At 41.1% G+C, this 17,213-nt stretch overlaps 1 protein-coding gene across 2 annotated transcripts in view; it reads left to right on the plus strand.

The window, feature by feature from the left end:
* LOC123975672 (plakophilin-1) overlaps positions 1–16,110 on the plus strand; it is a 21,877-nt gene extending 5,767 nt beyond the window's left edge. Inside the window, exons 3-15 of one of the 2 annotated variants that reach the window (XM_046057336.1) lie at positions 1,714–1,896; positions 2,067–2,260; positions 3,697–3,838; positions 4,162–4,369; positions 5,007–5,175; positions 5,904–6,021; positions 11,164–11,331; positions 11,426–11,599; positions 11,948–12,101; positions 12,224–12,410; positions 12,941–13,025; positions 13,606–13,720; positions 13,883–16,110. In XM_046057336.1, the coding sequence (XP_045913292.1) occupies positions 1,714–1,896; positions 2,067–2,260; positions 3,697–3,838; positions 4,162–4,369; positions 5,007–5,175; positions 5,904–6,021; positions 11,164–11,331; positions 11,426–11,599; positions 11,948–12,101; positions 12,224–12,410; positions 12,941–13,025; positions 13,606–13,680 (1,857 nt within the window). In that variant the 3' untranslated portion in view covers positions 13,681–13,720; positions 13,883–16,110. Of the gene's footprint in view, positions 1–1,713; positions 1,903–2,066; positions 2,261–3,696; positions 3,839–4,161; positions 4,370–5,006; positions 5,176–5,903; positions 6,022–11,163; positions 11,332–11,425; positions 11,600–11,947; positions 12,102–12,223; positions 12,411–12,940; positions 13,026–13,605; positions 13,721–13,882 lie in introns of both variants that reach the window. The other variant, XM_046057335.1, reaches the window with a different exon arrangement.
* The last annotated feature ends 1,103 nt before the right edge of the window (positions 16,111–17,213 follow it).

The following is a 17,213-nucleotide window of genomic DNA, read 5'->3' on the forward strand; positions in this document are numbered from 1 at the left end:
ATAAGGTCAAAGTTACAGAAATACGATTTGCATCAAATTTTTTTCTTTGTTTTGTTTTTAGTGACGTGGTGTTAATCACTAACGATCTGATTCTTACATACAGATCTTACTTTTGGCAAGAGATGTGACATCTCTCCTCACTTTTACATTTCAATATTGATGTACTGTATCATAGTAAATTTGACTGCGTTACAGTAAATTTAGTGGAAAGTGTGCATCATATTTTGCAGCGTTGCAGTTTTGGGTTGCTTACATTGCTTAATTATTCATCATACATTACTTTGTGTTTCTTTATACAAAAAAGGTTCCATGGTTGATGCCTTGATGATATGCAGTCTGTGTGTCTCCTTCCTGTTGCATCACTATCACTTCAATAATTATCATCTCAAATATGATTTCTACATTAGTGGTGGTACATTTTGTAGTACACAGGTACATCCTGCTTTCATTTGTTTAGTTTCCTAATCTGAATAACAGCAAAAGTAATATTTTAGGATTTCTTACGAAATGATTGTCGCCAAATAAGACAGAGAAGTGTCCTGCTGTTTGTCTGTGCTGCTCGTATTTGCTCTGTTGAATTTGCATCCGTCTCTATTGTCCAGCCTTCGATGTAAGGAGCCGTGGTGGTTCACTCCGGTTGTACCCAAATGAAGGGAGCATGCAGCGCATTGAGAGTAAACACGCTCACGTCAGTTCTTGTCAAACGTGTTGTTGACAGATCTGTCCCCTATCATGCTTTGGCAGCTAGCATATGGTGGTAACTGAGCAACCAGTCCTGTTTGAAAAGAGAGAGGGTACACACAGCCGTGTGTGTGTGTGTGTGTGTGTGTGCGTGCGTGTCAATTATCCAATATCTCTTCCTGACAAATTCCACAAATCAAAAGGTCTTAAGATGTCAGCTGCTGTGATTAAATGTGAGAAATTGTTCTAAAGCTGTGATATTTATGTCAGGTGTTGCACACTTCACACTTTACTAACATTCGGTGTCTTCAAAGACAGATGGCAGTGTTCTTCTCTGACAGATTTGTGACTCATTTTTCAAATAAGCCAATAGGAGAAAAGGGTTTAATTGCGAGAATGACTTCTCATTAAAGCTTTGGCAAGACGTGTTCGGTCATTTTGCTCAGGCTATAACAAGTTTTCTTCTTAATTACTTTGCGGCTACGCTTGAATAGTGCGTTATGTACACACACAAAAAACAAAAAGTGAAAATAAATTGATACCTAAACAGTGCGTAATTACGTGAGACTAAGCTGTTTAGTGACATCAGGATTGTGAAGACAGGTTTAACGGCTGCTCTGTCGGACTTGCACACACAAAGATCCTCTGTGAGAAACTGCTCAAGTGCACCGGCAGTTATAACCTTACTGCTCGAGTCAGTCTCCAATGACCGATATTGTGTTACCGGGGTTTGTGTGATTGTTTGGTGCGTCCTGTTGCCTTCAACATAAACTGAGGAAAAGGAGGACAAGAAGAGGAATGCAGGCTCTGTGTCAGGTCCTCTGTCTTGGTTTACAGGGGATTTCTTTGGAAACTGCTGTTGTGGAAAGTTGCTCCCTCCTTTTTTTGTGACCTGGATTGCTACAGAGAAGCTTGCACTTATTTAGCAGATAATGGATTTCCTGTTAGGTTGTGTGATTTTGTGCTGTGCAATTTTAAAAAGGAATGTTTCTTGTATTTTAACCTCCTGAGCCATATATTCTTTCTTTTTAGATGAATACTCAGAAGAGCCGCTCTCTATCTGCTAAAGCCATGAGGGGAAGATATGTGAGCACCTCAGGCATATGGGAACAGCAAAACAACGCTTCCACCTGGCCCAACAGACCCAATGGGCTGAAACCCAGTCGCAGTGACCCTGCCTTGGCTCCTCCTTTTTCTCCTGCTCCTGTACCTATGGTTATGGTGATGAGTTATTTTCATGTTAAACTGCAGTGTCATTGAAGTAGTAAAGTAGTAAACATTTTCCATGTGGTTTTTAATTTATAAATTATTCAAACAAATAAGATAAAATTGCATTGCACACTACCATACTGTATAAGCATTGTACATTGCTCTTGTTTTTTTAGAGAGCCAAAGGGCAGGCTGCCCAGAGCCAGCACTCCCTCCAGGCTCGAGTAAATAGGCAAAGCACCTATTCCATAACCAATGGCACTCAGATGACCAGCAGCCAGACACGCATCGTCCAGCCGCCCTCTGCCCTGTCTCAAACTGATGGCAAGATGGGTACCATGAAAACATCCAAGTTAGAGCAGCAATCAGCGTGAGTTCACCTGTCCCCCTGACATTTTCAGTCATTAAGAAGTGGTTTACATGTGTAGCATTAAACATGTACAGGATAAGGGTAACATCTTATATGTACAGTATCTCACAAAAGTGAGTACAACCCTCACATTTTTGTTAAAAAGTGATTGTATCTTTTCATGTGACAACACTAAAGAAATGTTGTGTTGTATAACTATAAATTTGCTGTCCCCTCAAAAAGTGAGTACACCCCTAAGTGAAAATGTCCAAATTGGGCTGCCACATTAATTCCATCACTGCCTTAACCCTCTCGGGCATGGAGTTCACCAGAGCTTCACAGGTTACCACTGGAGTCCTCTTCTGCTCCTCCATGATGACATCATGGTGCTGGTGGATGTTAGAGACCTTGCACTCTTCCACCTTCTGTTTGAGGATGCCCCACAGATGCTCAACAGGGTTTAGGTCTGGAGACATGCTTTGCCAGTCCATCACCTTTACCCTCAGCTTCTTTAGCAAGGCAGTGGTCGTCTTAGAGGTGTGTTTGGGGTCATTCTCATGTTGGAATACTGCCCTGCGGCCCAGTCTCCGAAGGGAGGGGATCGTGTTACACAATTCATGTTGGCATTCATGGTTCCCTCAATGAAATGTAGCTCCCAATGGCGACAGCACTCATGCAGCCCCAGACCATGACACTCCCACCACCATGCTTGACTGTAGGCAAGACACACTTGTCTTTGTATCTTCTTATCTTCTTCCTATCTTTATATCTTCTTATAGCCTAGGCCATCTTTATATAGAGCAGCCATTCTTTTTTTCGGATCCTCAGAGAGTTAGTTGCCATGAGGTGCCATGTTGAACTTCCAGTGACCAGTATGAGGGAGTGTGAGAGTGATAACACCAAATTTAACACACCTGCTCCCCATTCACACCTGAGACCCTGTAACACTAACAAGTCACATGACACCGGGGAGGGAAAATGGCAAATTGGGCCCAAAAACATTTTCACTTAGGGGTGTACTCACTTTTGTTGCCAGCGGTTTAGACATTAATGGCTGTGTGATGTGTTATTTTGAGGGGACAGCAAATTTACACTGTTATACAAGCTGTACACTCACTACTTTACATTGTAGCAAAGTGTCATTTCTTCAGTGTTGTCAAATGAAAAGAAATAATCAAATATTTACAAAAATGTGAGGGGTGTACTCACTTTTGCGAGATACTGTCCATTTTTGGTTCTCTTGCTGGCAGCCAAGAGTATTTTAAAGAGATATTAACCCTGAGCCATGAATTTGTCTGGGTTTCTAATGTGACAAAAGAGCAATACGCTCATTCTCTTTAAAATGCATCCAAAACTATTTCCTACGTTGTATTAAATCAGTACTGAAGTCATGGCATAAGACTAATTAAATATCTAATTTCCAACCCTCTCTTCCATTCCTGTGCCTGCGACTGCAGGGTGAACAGTACGATAAACATGTCAGACCTGACCCTAGACGAGGCTTTAGAATTCCTGTCTCACCCTGAAGAGAAGTTTCAGCTGTGTGGAGCCAGCTTCATCCACCACCTCACCTTCAAAGAGGAGCGCACCAAGCAGGAGGTCCAAACACTCGCGCACTAATATACTGTAAACGCTTCTTCCTAAAATGCACAGACACCCCCTCCAGATATGTACACATGCACTGCAGTGTTGTTTATTTTCACATCACAGTTGTGTGAGGATTGTCTTATAGTGGTGACACAATCGGTGGAACACTCTTTGAAGACCTTTTTGTAACCTGCCTTGAGGGAAATGGAGGAGAAAGCGATTATCATCACACTTGGCTGCTTGTTCTGCTTGTAATTTGCATTTTAGGCAATCCATTGCCATGCCTTAAGTCTCCCATTTTCAACACCCGTTCCCTCCACCTTTCTGTGTCACAGATTTTCCAACTAGGGGGTATCCCCATTCTGGTATCCCTGCTGCGGAGCCCCAACCCTGGGGTGAGTCAGTCTGCTGCTGGGGCTCTGAGAAACCTAGTGTTCAAAGATGAGGACAACAAGCTGGAGGTTCAGCACTGTGGCGGTATAGCAAAGGCCCTGCAGCTACTGAAGGAGACAGATTCTACTGAGACCCAGAAACAAATCACTGGTAGGATGTTTTTATTGGGACATGACCTCAAAATCTTGGGTAAAAGGGTGGCCTAGTGGGCCTTTTCTAAAAAAACATATGTCTTAGGAGCTACCCTATGGGAAAAATATTGCATAGACTGAGCAAGAACATGTGCTTTACAACATAATGCTTTTTTATTTTTTCACTTTACGAGTACAAAAACTACCCTGTTTTTGTACTCATTATTTTTCATTGTTCTTTTTCTCTGCCAAACCTCACCAAAATGTGGGTTGCAATTCAAAATCCAATTTCGAAAACATGTCAGAAACCGTTAAGCCAATTGTCCTGAAACTTTGGCAGGATCATCTATGGACTTCACTGATCTGAACTATTTGAAATTATACATTTTTACGTTTGTCTCTAAGTTTTGCCAATTGTACATAGATGCTCATAAATCAAAATTGGCTCAAGGGGGCATTCATGTGGTGTGTTTTCAAGTACTCACTGAGGTCATATTAAGTCGAAGGTTGAATATTTCATCCACTATTCAGACACAAATAATTGCATTCATTGACCTCAAGGTGACACTGTAATAATGAAATTTATGTTTTCGCAATCACCTCGAAAATGGCTTTGCTTTTAATGCTTCTGACTGTACTTTCATCATGATTTGTAGGCCTGCTATGGAACCTGTCCTCCAACGATAAGCTGAAGGAAGAACTTATAGCTACAGCACTGCCCGCCCTGACTGAGAATGTGGTGTTGCCATTTACCTCCTGGTCAGACAACAGCATCAACAACAACATACACCCTGATGTCTTCTACAGTGCCACAGGTTGCCTGCGGTGAGAACATTTAATTACGATCAGCGCCTCTGTGCCTATTTACATGGTTGGTTTTCATGAAGGCAGAGATCAGCCAGTAAGTTAAATAGAGTAACTTTTTGATCACAGTCACAGACATCTTTGTCAAGGTTCTGTGATGTCTATTAATCAATGAGTCAATAATTATGAAATGCTCTGGTTCCAGCTTGTCTAGTGTGAGGATTTGCGAACGACGAAACATTTAATTGATCGACAAATTGATAGTGAGAATAATAATTAGTTTTTATTCCTAGTCCAAACATTGCTCTGTTGAATGAAATGTATTGGTGCCAATCAGTACAGTGAGCCACTCCTTTGTCTTATTTCTGCCTTTATTTTTCCCCCAGCACCTTTAAATGTTTTTTATGTGATGTGTGCACTACACACTTATGTTTTCACCTAAATTGAAGGGTTTACGTCCTTATTGAGATCAGTCTGAAAAGAGGACTGTTTATCTTAGTTGGCAGTTATTTAATGTAAATGTATATTAAACACAACACATCATTGCAACTACTTAATATTGGCCACTGCCAAATCACGCTTTGGAAACGTCGGCCCACCTCGTGCCTAATCACCATGATCAAGTTTGCTAACAGGGTGTGATGGTGCAGGTTACATGTTGAGGCACTCACAGTTCTGTGTTGCTTTATATATTTTGAACATGTTAGTGTTTCCATGTGGATTTAAATAAATGATTGAAATGTGTGTAGGAACCTTAGCTGCGCCCAAAAGAAGGAGAGGCAGGCAATGAGAGAGTGCCGGGGCCTCATCGACTCCCTCATGAATTACATCCAGTCCTGCGTGGCAGAGGAAAACCCCGATGACAAGGTGAACTTTCTCATCTCTAACAGAACCTTTTCCAACTCACCACTAGTATTTGTAAACAGGGCACTGCACTTTAGTCGTTAGTCTGTAGACTAATTATTATCTAAGCATTTTTGACCATCTTGTCCTCCTCTGATAGGCCACTACAGAGAAACTAAATTTATTTTTCAGTGTTTGATAACATTTGAAATTATTTTAAGTTCTTGGCTCTTTAAATTCCTCCACTCCCCTCCACACCACCGTTATACTTGACAGAATTAGTTTGACTCATAGTGATGAGTGAAACTAATTCTGTCAAGTAGAGCTGAAACAATATTAGTCAACAGACTAAATCAAATTAATCAACTATTTTGATAATAGATTAATTGTTTTTTTTTTAAATGACAGATTTATTGGATCAATCATCTCAGTTGTGAGGATTTGCTAATTTCCTCAATTGTGTATGATTGTAGACTATATATATTTGGGTTTTGGACTGTGGGTTGGACTTTGACCAAATTGTTACATGCATTTTTCAGTATATTCAAATATCTTATAGAATGATTAGTCAATTACTTGAGGAAGTAATAGTTGGTTACAACCTTTCTTATATACACTCTATGGTTACAACACTGCTGTCAAGGGCTTTAGGGAGGAACTGGCATTAATTGCACTGATATGTATCACTACAGTGCAACATCAAAAGTTAAACTTGGCTCACAGCATTTTTCCCACACTATCCCTCTGACACTGAATTGTGGATGTGTGAGCAAACGAGAACAGCTACAGTTGAATTCAAGTCTGGTGACGAATTCTAGTTTACTCGTAGTTCCTTTAGAACATGTGTCTCCTGTGTCTCTCAGTTAGTTCAGTCTGGATACTACATATGTCCTTAAATACATGTATGCATATAAAATAAAAAGTACACATACATACATACCCAATGTATGTATGCACACTGGAATGCTGACAAACACATCCATAAACACACACACACACATAAGCAGGTAAATACTGCAGGCGGAGTTGCGTGTGTATATATTTAGCTGATGCTTGCATGTCTACCCACTCATTTGTGGAAGTTTTGGGTGTGGGTGTGTGCCTAATTCCATGTCTCTGCTCGTACTGTGTTTACACAGGCTTCTTTTAATGAACTAGTGTAGTATGATTGGAGGTATTGTTTGGTTATGTGTTGTCTGAGTGGGAGACAGATGTTGAATATATTTTGTGTCAGCTCTGTAAGGTTTTCTTCTTGTAGGCGCAAAAATCCGCACACGTCTACCACTAGGGGGCGCTATAAGCAAGGTCAACGCGTTTGGGCTTGGAACTCCCGCCTACGAAGGCGTATATCAAAAACCTTATATCCACGCGTTCGGGGGATCCAGCTCATGGTATAGGCCATGCCCATTTCCGCCTAAACTTTTGTTTCGCAAAATCGCGAAAATTGAAATTTTAATTAACTCCTCCGAAGCCGCAAGTCCGATCGACACCAGATTTGGCACGGATTATCTCTGGACCAAGCTGATGAAAGTTTGTAGAGGAAATTTTGATCCGACAAAAAATGTCGCAATTATATGCTAGCAAACGTTTTCGAAAAACGCTACTAACAGCAAATGATGTCATATCTTCGCTTTGGAATGGTCGATCGACACCAAATTTGGAGCATTAATATGGGACGCCCCCTTGAGGGCCTGTGCAATATTTGGTGCAACTCGCCCCTAGGTGGCACTATTTAATCCAATAAAATTGTTCCTCTATAACCACAAGTCACACTCACATAAACCAGTGCCAAATTGTTCAGCATGGTGCCCTTACTACATGCACCAAAGTTGATCCAAATATGCCTATAGGTGGCGCTGTTGTTGCAGATTAAAGACGTCAAAAAAAATCCCATTGACTTACATGCATTTTATATCTCCAAAACCACAGGTCCCATTCATACCAAATTTGGGTCAATTCTTCCCCATGGGCCCCTGATGACACCTTAAAAATTTGGTGCACTTCGACCAAAAGGTGGCGCTATAATCGAACCTCAAACACCCCATTCATTTCAATGGGAGTTTCAACCAAAGGACATTTTGCAGGATAACTATGGCTCACTACATTGCACATTGATAAACCTTACGTCTACGTGTTTGGGGGATGCTGCCGATTCCGATAGTATAGGACATGCCTCTGTGCGATGACGTTTTCATTTCGCGAAAACTGGAAAACCTATTTTAATTAACTCCTCCGAAGCTGCAAGTCCAATCGACATGAAACTTGGCACGGACCATCTCTGGACCGAGCCGAACAAAGTTTGTAGAGGGAATTTTGATCTGACAAAAAATGTCCCAATTACAAGCTAACAAATATTTGCAAAAACGCTAAAAACAGCATGTATGACATATCTCAGGCATGGAAAGGCTGATCAACAGAAAACTTGAGGACCTCATGTGGAATGCCCCCGTGAGGGGCTCTGCAAAATTTGGTACACTTAGTCCCTAGTTGGCGCTATAAAAAAAAAAAATCCCATTGACTTACATGCATTTTATATCTCCAAAACCACAGGTCCCATTCATACCAAATTTGGGTCAATTCTTCCCCATGGGCCCCTGATGACACCTTAAAAATTTGGTGCACTTCGACCAAAAGGTGGCGCTATAATCGAACCTCAAACACCCCATTCATTTCAATGGGAGTTTCAACCAAAGGACATTTTGCAGGATAACTATGGCTCACTACATTGCACATTGATAAACCTTACGTCTACGTGTTTGGGGGATGCTGCCGATTCCGATAGTATAGGACATGCCTCTGTGCGATGACGTTTTCATTTCGCGAAAACTGGAAAACCTATTTTAATTAACTCCTCCGAAGCTGCAAGTCCAATCGACATGAAACTTGGCACGGACCATCTCTGGACCGAGCCGAACAAAGTTTGTAGAGGGAATTTTGATCTGACAAAAAATGTCCCAATTACAAGCTAACAAATATTTGCAAAAACGCTAAAAACAGCATGTATGACATATCTCAGGCATGGAAAGGCTGATCAACAGAAAACTTGAGGACCTCATGTGGAATGCCCCCCTGAGGGGCTCTGCAAAATTTGGTACACTTAGTCCCTAGTTAGTCCGCGCTATTAAAAAAAAAAATCCCATTGACTTACATGCATTTTATATCTCCAAAACCACAGGTCCCATTCATACCAAATTTGGGTCAATTCTTCCCCATGGGCCCCTGATGACACCTTAAAAATTTCGTGCAAGTCCACTTACAGGTGGCGCTAAAATTGAAGCTGAAATCTCTCACTAAATCCCATTCATTCCAATGGCATTTTCAAACGCAGGACATTTTGCCTCGGTTTGGAATGCCCGATCAACATCAAACTTGGGGATCTTGTGCGGCACCACTTCCCAAAGGCCTGTATAACATTGCCCTTTCATTTCAAACTCTGGTCGTTTATTCTCCACGAGCCCCCTGAGCAGCGGCGGGATGCCCAGGCCGACTCACGCGCCCTCCGCGGGGTCAGGGGGGCGGCTCGCGCTGGGAGACTTGGACCCCGCTTTTAACTGCTTGCAGTTCTAGTTTTTTTTTACTTTCATTTATTATTTCAAACCCTTTACCCCTAAACCATCCTTTAATTACATGGCAGTGGCAGTGAATGGTTTACAAGGGCTGCAGGACCTGGTGTAACCAAATGCAGCCACAGAGGAGACAGGAATGACGTTTAAAATATTGATTGCAGAGTACAATATGATGGTATCCAGGTTAGGGATAGCTGTGGGGCTAGGACTGTGGCTGGGGCTGGGGCAAGGGGCAGTTTGGGGCCAGCTCCAGAGTGAGATCTAAGGAGATTGAGTGAGCAGGGATCCAGAGGGGGGAAACAGGGTGGAGCTGAGCAGCAGGCTTGATTAGACGAGGCAGAAGAGTCGGGGGCTGGAGATGAGAACAGGCAGGTCTGCGAGGGAAATGCAGAACAGGATCGTCTCGAAGAATGACAAGAACAAAATGCAAAAAAAGCAAAAACTGGTATGTAACGGCTCGATCTGGCAGAGTGGGAGTGGCAGGTCTGAGCATTTGTAGAGGCTTGATTGGAGAGATGAGATGCTGACAGAGAGAGAGAGAGAGAAAAAGCCACTCAGGGAGTGGCAACAGGTTAGCTGAATTAAAGGTAGAGGGTGTGGCGAATGATGTCCCAGGGGCAGATATAACCGAATGAGAAGTGCACTGGTTTCATTACACTACTGTTTTTATTCTCATTATTCTTTCGTTCTTTTCTTCTTTTTTTGGCTAAAAATTTTTAAGTTCCACCTGCTGACCATACTTGGAGCATGCATTCGGGTGCTAGTTCTCAGTTTCGCTGAGCAGTCCTGGGATGTTGTGCCATAAATCTATCTTTTCTATTTTTCTATTTATCTTGTATATCTTGGCTGCATGGATTCGTACAAAATTTGGTTTGCACAATCTATGGTCACTACTCAGTGCATGCATAAAATTTTGCTCAGTGTTGGATCTAATGTCACCAAAATATTTGACACCAACAGAATGATTTGTGATTTTTGTTATTTTTTTTTTTTCCACCAACATTTGACTGTTGTCAAAGCATTTTTACTTTTGAGAAATCTGGCACATGTGGTGTCATTGTCATAACTTGTGAGAAGGTGTGTGGAAAACACTTCTCACCAGTGGCTCAGTCAGTTTGTCTTCTCTGGGGATACAAAGGTCCAGGGTTCAAACTGGGCAAATCCTGATGCTGTAATAATAAATTTATGTTTTCGCAATCATCTCAAAAACGGCTTGGCCTAGAATCAAGTCTTCTGCTGTTTTAATCTCTCATGTCACTTGCATCTGGTCTTCTGCACTAAAAATGATTCAAAATTTCACTATCTGTTTGGACCCTGATTATTGTCTCTTACAGCTATATTTTTTTTATTTCTGCACTTGAGAAACGTGCACATAAGAATCAGATTATCATATTGTATTTGCTCCAAGTTGTCTTCAAACACACTGGAAAATGTACATAGAAATGGCAGAGAAGTTAAAAAACTAGATCTGCTATGCTATGGCATTACGACCAAACGTCATAATGAACAAAAATATGAGAAAAGACCTTTAATGTACTACTAGTGAAAATGGTGATGAAAAGATTGTGTAGTTAATAACCGCTCCTCTCCTCTCCTCTAGTCTGTGGAGAACTGTGCATGCATCCTCCATAACTTGACTTACCAACTGGAGGCTGAGTCCCCTGAGTGCTTCAGCAAGTTCCAACCTCAGACTGGGGACCAACCTGGGAGTAAGAAAAGCCCCGCAATTGGATGCTTCAGCCCTAAGAGCAGCAAGGCTCAAAAGCAGGTGGGCATCAGCCACCACACCTTCACCCATGTTTGTTGGCTAAATCATGACGGGCCTTTAATCTAAGCCCCCACCCCCCATCTTTTCTCCTCAGTTTTCGTTTGATGTGGCTCGGGGATTGCCAGAGGACGCCCCGTCAGGTGTGAAGTGGTTGTGCCACCCCAAAGCCATGCAGACCTACCTGGCCCTGCTGGGCTCGTCGCAGAAAGATGCCACCCTGGAAGCCTGCTGTGGTACCCTGCAGAACCTCACTGCCAGCAAGGGAGCGGTGAGTGCCAAGAAGATAAATATGAGGCCTATCCTTTGTGTGTGGTATTAAGATATTTAGGATTATCTCAGTTAAAAGAGGCAGTAGGAATAATGACACAACAGCGCAATATACAAGAAAAATGGTTTTGTGAGAAAGGGTGGAGTTTTGTCTCCAGGGATTCAGAGGTTATTAGAGAAAGAAAGAAGACGTTAGGAGAAAGGAAAGTGAGTCATGCAAATGTCAAATTATTACAAAGTCAGCTAGATTCAGTATCACAATGCAAATATGGTATAATTACGGACTTCTATAGTGAAGTGGGAGCTAGTGTGTTTTCCTCCTTCTTTATTGTGTTTTCTACTGTTCCAGGGGTCCAGTGTCATGAGCCAGATTTTGGTTAAAAAGTTGGGGGCTCTGCTGTACATGCCCACTCTTATAAAGTCTCCTAACCGCAGCCTGCAGAAGACTGCCATGTGCCTGCTGGGTAACATGTCCCGGACCAGCAGTTTGCAGACCACCATGGGTAAGGAAGAGCATGACATGTTGACATGAGATGTTTGTTTTTGCAGGCAGCGGTGTTGCGGATGCATACACGTTGAGTTAGTCCACATAAAATGGATTTCCTGTATGTTTCCTTCTCTGTAGCAAAGCAGATTCTGCCTGAGCTCACCAGCCTCCTGTCTTCTAGCCCCACGGAGATGGGAAAGTCTGACGAAAGTATTTCAACAGCTTGCAGCACAGTACGGACTCTGATGTTGGCGGACACCGAGGTCAGCAAAAAGGTCATTAATAATCAACTGGTGTCATCAGTGGCTGACCTCAGCGAGAACGGGTGAGTTTTCATTTATTCATCTCTGTGTGGGAGATTGTGCTTTCATAGCAGTGAAACTGTTTGTTTAACCTACTTGGGACTTTGGGTTGGTTCACCCAAATACCAAACAGCATTTTTCTTCCCACTCGCCACTAGTGGTTTGCAGATCCTTTTGAGTTTTATCTAACCCCTGTTTTGATATCTGTCTGGGATTTCTGCCTGCACTCTAATGTGATGGCTATGAATGGAATTTTGTGGTGCACACAGCACTGGAAAAAACACATAAGACATCAACAGTAATACCTCTTTCCAGAAACAGTCTTCCTATTACTCTGGAAAGTTCACAGGACATGTTGTCAACAGTTTCATTTGGAACTGCTTTTTACCAGAGAAACATATTCTGTGAATAAATTTATGCATTAGAGTAATAGTGAAATTGCTAAATCTGCCTCTCTGTCAAGTTTCCAAAGTACAAATGCAAGTGAGCTCTTCAGTTTCTTGTTTGTGCTCGCCTGTGCTCTTCCTTAATGACCTCTGCCGTTTTGTCCTAGGGCTTTCCCCAAAAGCAGAAAAGCAGCTTCCCTGCTGCTCTACAGTTTATGGAACGAGAAGAATTTGCAAGGTGTTGTGAAAAAGGTAAATTAGGAAGAACTGAAATGCAACAAGCGTGACTGACTGTATGCTTCATTCTCAAAGGCAGATACAACATGAACCTATTGTATCCATGTGTTGGGCAAAAGCTTAGCACATGCTCGTGCTGCTGAAGTGGGTGGGTGTTTAATATTACTCCTCTGGCTCACACACTGACTTTCCCTTCCCTCCTGCCCCACCCAAGAATTCAGTGAATACAGGAACAGTCACATTGGAATCCAGGCAGACTGGTTTTCAGTGCTCGCTGTCTATTATGGGAGGAGTAATACATGTAAAAAGGAAGCTAGATGAAGACGAGGTCAAGACATGAAGGATGTTCTTGAAATGTTCTTATGACTACGAGCAATAAAATGAACAGTAGCAATGCTTATACATGGCATTAAAAAAAGTGACAGAAAAGTAAAGCTGGCAAGAGAGGTAAAAACACCCACACTGCCATGATTCACCTGAGGCTCAATAAGGTACATTTCCTCTCACAATTAGAGCAAGGGTGTGTGTGTGTGTGTGCGTGCGTGCGCTTCCATCTGTGCAACACCATTAACCTCTTTCTTATTTTGATCCACAGCTGGGGATGGCCAAATCGCTTTTTGTGAATGACAACACCACAGCAATGCACAAGTCGGTGCAAGTTATTGAGTAAGTGTGATGAACAAGTGGAACAGCAGCGCAGAGCCTGAGAGGTACGACTTGCTTCTGAATGCCTGTATCTGCATGAATTCAGATGTATTCAGATTTTTAAAGGCTCAGCAGGGCCGACACAAGCAGAAATTGTGTCAGAAGGATTACAACTTTTTCTCTCTGTCTGCCTCTTCTCCTGCATGTGTTCCTGTGTGCGCTTGCAGATGGGAACCAGCATGTTTAGACACTGGTGTGGCCACACCCTTGTGACAAGGAGAGCCGAATTACATTCTTCACATGATATCCTTGTTGAAAGAGCCTATCGATTAAGAGTCAATCATATGTTGAACATACATTAGACAAAAGCTTTAAAATTCTTGAATAATCCTGTAGTGTTGTATGTATTTAACGTGGATATGTTTCTGTCTGTGTACATAAACGGCTGAGTGTGTTTATGGTAGGTGAAGTGTGCATGTGCTGAAACCCAGTTGTTATAGCCTGAGAGCCACAACACACCACAACACACAATGTAGATAAACAATTTTATCTGCAGTCAAAGTTACTTAAGGCATGCAGTGACTGCTTAGATTCATGAATGGCAAATGTGTCTGTCTACAGTGCCTGAAAGGTAAGATACCTGTTGTGGCCTCGATGACTGAGCAGCCAACAATGAAAGTAATAAGAAAAATACAGGGTTGCTATCGGAAGAAATATTGTACGTTTAAAGAATGTGCTTTGTAATTATATAAAGTATGATGATAACATTTATTTTAAATATGCTTTTTTTTTGTTTGCTTTCTTGAAGTTAATGGATTCAGTTGAAGTAAGAAAAAAAAACACTTGGATTTGCAAGGTTTCCACATGAACATTTTTAATCTCTAATGCAGTTTATTGAATTTTTCTGTTACTTTGTTTGAGTTCAACATTTTGGGAAAGGCGCTTGTTGGCTTTCTTGCCGAGAGTTGATATAAATAGTGATACAACTCTCATATGTGTACATTAAATATGAGGCTACAACAGGCAAGCTGTTAGCTTAGCGTTGCACAAAGGAATAAACAGACCGAAACAGCTAGCCTGGCTCTAGCCAAAAGTGACAAAGTCCACCTACTTGTCCCTCTAAAGCTCACTGATTTACACATTATAATTTGTTTGTTTAATTGTTAAATGAAATGAGAACAGCATCAGTCTACTCATCTAACTCTAAAGGCAAGAGAGTGAAAAAGCATATTTCTCTATCACTTTAAAGTGCAGTACCAAGAGTACCAAGTCTTTTATTTTCTGTTGCTTTGTCATTAACTTGCTTATTGAACTTTTAAAAATGGTACATGTTGTTTTTGTTGGCTTGTTTTTCATTATAATTTGTTTTCTTGCATCAACAGAGGAATTGGAGACAGAGAAGGATTGGAATATAGAACACAACATGTAACAGTAGGGCAAGACTGGTGCTCATTCATTAACTATGTACAGAAATTTGGAGCAAGTCAGTCGTCTGCTGGAAAATCCCTAGAAGCCTGGCGTGGTCTGTGTTAGCTGCTGGCTGCATAGTGAGAGCCTTTTCAGAGTTCTTATATCTTATTCAACAGACCACACACAAGAGATAATGAAGGGGCTGTGCCCTTGAACATAATTGTAATGAATTATGATCTGTGTGGGCCACCTCAGGTGAGAGAAGCTACGCATTCGAATATGTAATATTTAAAGGTTAATTGTTCAAGTTTTAGTGGCATCTAGTGTTGAGGTGACTCATATGGTCCTATTTTAATATCTTTATATAATATAGACTAACCCTGGGAAAGTTTTTACTATTTGTGTCTTCTTATATATTATATTTGTATACTGTTCTGTATACTTCTTTTTGACCCATGTACACTTTATTCCCTCTTTTTAACAAAGATTTTAGGTCTAGGTTAGAAAATCTGATTTTTCTGACACCATTTGAATGCACCATCTGTCACCACCCCGCCCTCCTTTTACAAGCACGTAGGAGAAGCTACTGTGGCCGACACATTCTTATATTGCATTTCTGTCAATAGATCTTCCTAAATACCGCACACTGGACCTGTGGTTCTCCATCTAATATGTCAATTTTGCTACCTTACCTATAAATTTTTTAGGGCTCATTACGGGATATCTGCTGTCATACCAAACTACAGTCTTTTTTACTGAAAAAACAGGTTTTAAGACCCAGTATGAAAAAATTACTATTAAGTATTTTTATGAAAAGATGAGATTGTTGTGGCGATTCCCCATGGCTCCGACGATACACCACGGCAGACAGTTTTTTTAGTCTTGAGACATATAGTCATGCTTAGGTTCATTTGGCTCGGGGAAGATTGATGTCATGTCAGTATTGCTTAAAATGTATTTTTGGAGAAATGTGTGTGTGGCATATAATTAGGAGCTTTCACTGTTATTCAGTCTGTTCATAGAATAAATTACACATATGAAATAACATTGCAACTGGTGGTCTTTTTTTCAACAACCAATTTTAAAGTAATTCAACGTGCCAGCAAAAAGTTCATATGTGCATATTTGATGTTTGCACAATAGGAATGTTGGAAGATACTGGATTCTCTGTTCATCATTTCTTGTAGATCTCTTGAACTAATTAGGCTCCAAGTTTTCATTCCAGCAATGTTTTTGTATAGTGTGTGAGTGCGCTCGCACCGTTCTCTGACTAACAAAACAACTATAAAAACAAAATGAGTTTCTACATTTTTAGATTTAGATAACCTTTCTGATTCCTGTTCGCTAAAGTTGACTGGCTGTTTATTATCATTTGATGCGTCAGAGGATTCTGAAACTCCAGAAATAAGTTCATAGAGTAAGAACACTTGCTTATCTTTCAGCGATCCCGTTAGCTACAGTAATACTACGGCATCATAGTTGTGTGGTTACATATATTTTATGTTATTTCTTCAGACAATTATCATTGTATGTTGCGTGAGACTCATTTATATTTTAGCAACTTTGGTAATTGTGTTTAATTTCCCGGTCTCCAGTGATTGATGTGGGAAGGAGTTTAGCTGCTGATCAGATTGCACAAGTGCATGCAGGACAAGACACCGTCTGCATCTGTTAAGGCAACACCACCAAATCACTGTCAATTGTTGTCTCTGTTCTCTCTTTCATACCTGCAAACATATTGTTTGATTTAGATTATTTTAGAATATAGCAGATTTGAAACTTGTACCTCTCCTGAGTAGCGGAGTGCTGAAAAATGAAATAGAGATCACAGAGATGCAGCAACTCCATCCTTAAACTACAGCATGTAGGTTTGTGTGTGTGCTTTTAATTTAAAGTTTAGAAAAATCTGTCCACAAAGTAATAAATCATACTACCACTGAATCAAATGCTTGTTTCATTAGAAGTTGTAACTTTTCCAGTATGTCTGGGGCCACATAAGAGTCACACCGATGACTTAATTGGTATTTAGTTTGCATGTCTCATCAAAACCAAGAGTGCTGTCATGTAAATTCACTTTGAGATGAGCTTTTGATACAAAGCAGTTGGAAGAGGAACTACCTTTTTCATAAAGACTTTCCCACCTAGATT

This window comes from Micropterus dolomieu, linkage group LG08 (assembly GCF_021292245.1).
Source record: "Micropterus dolomieu isolate WLL.071019.BEF.003 ecotype Adirondacks linkage group LG08, ASM2129224v1, whole genome shotgun sequence".
NCBI classification, from domain to species: domain Eukaryota; kingdom Metazoa; phylum Chordata; class Actinopteri; order Centrarchiformes; family Centrarchidae; genus Micropterus; species Micropterus dolomieu.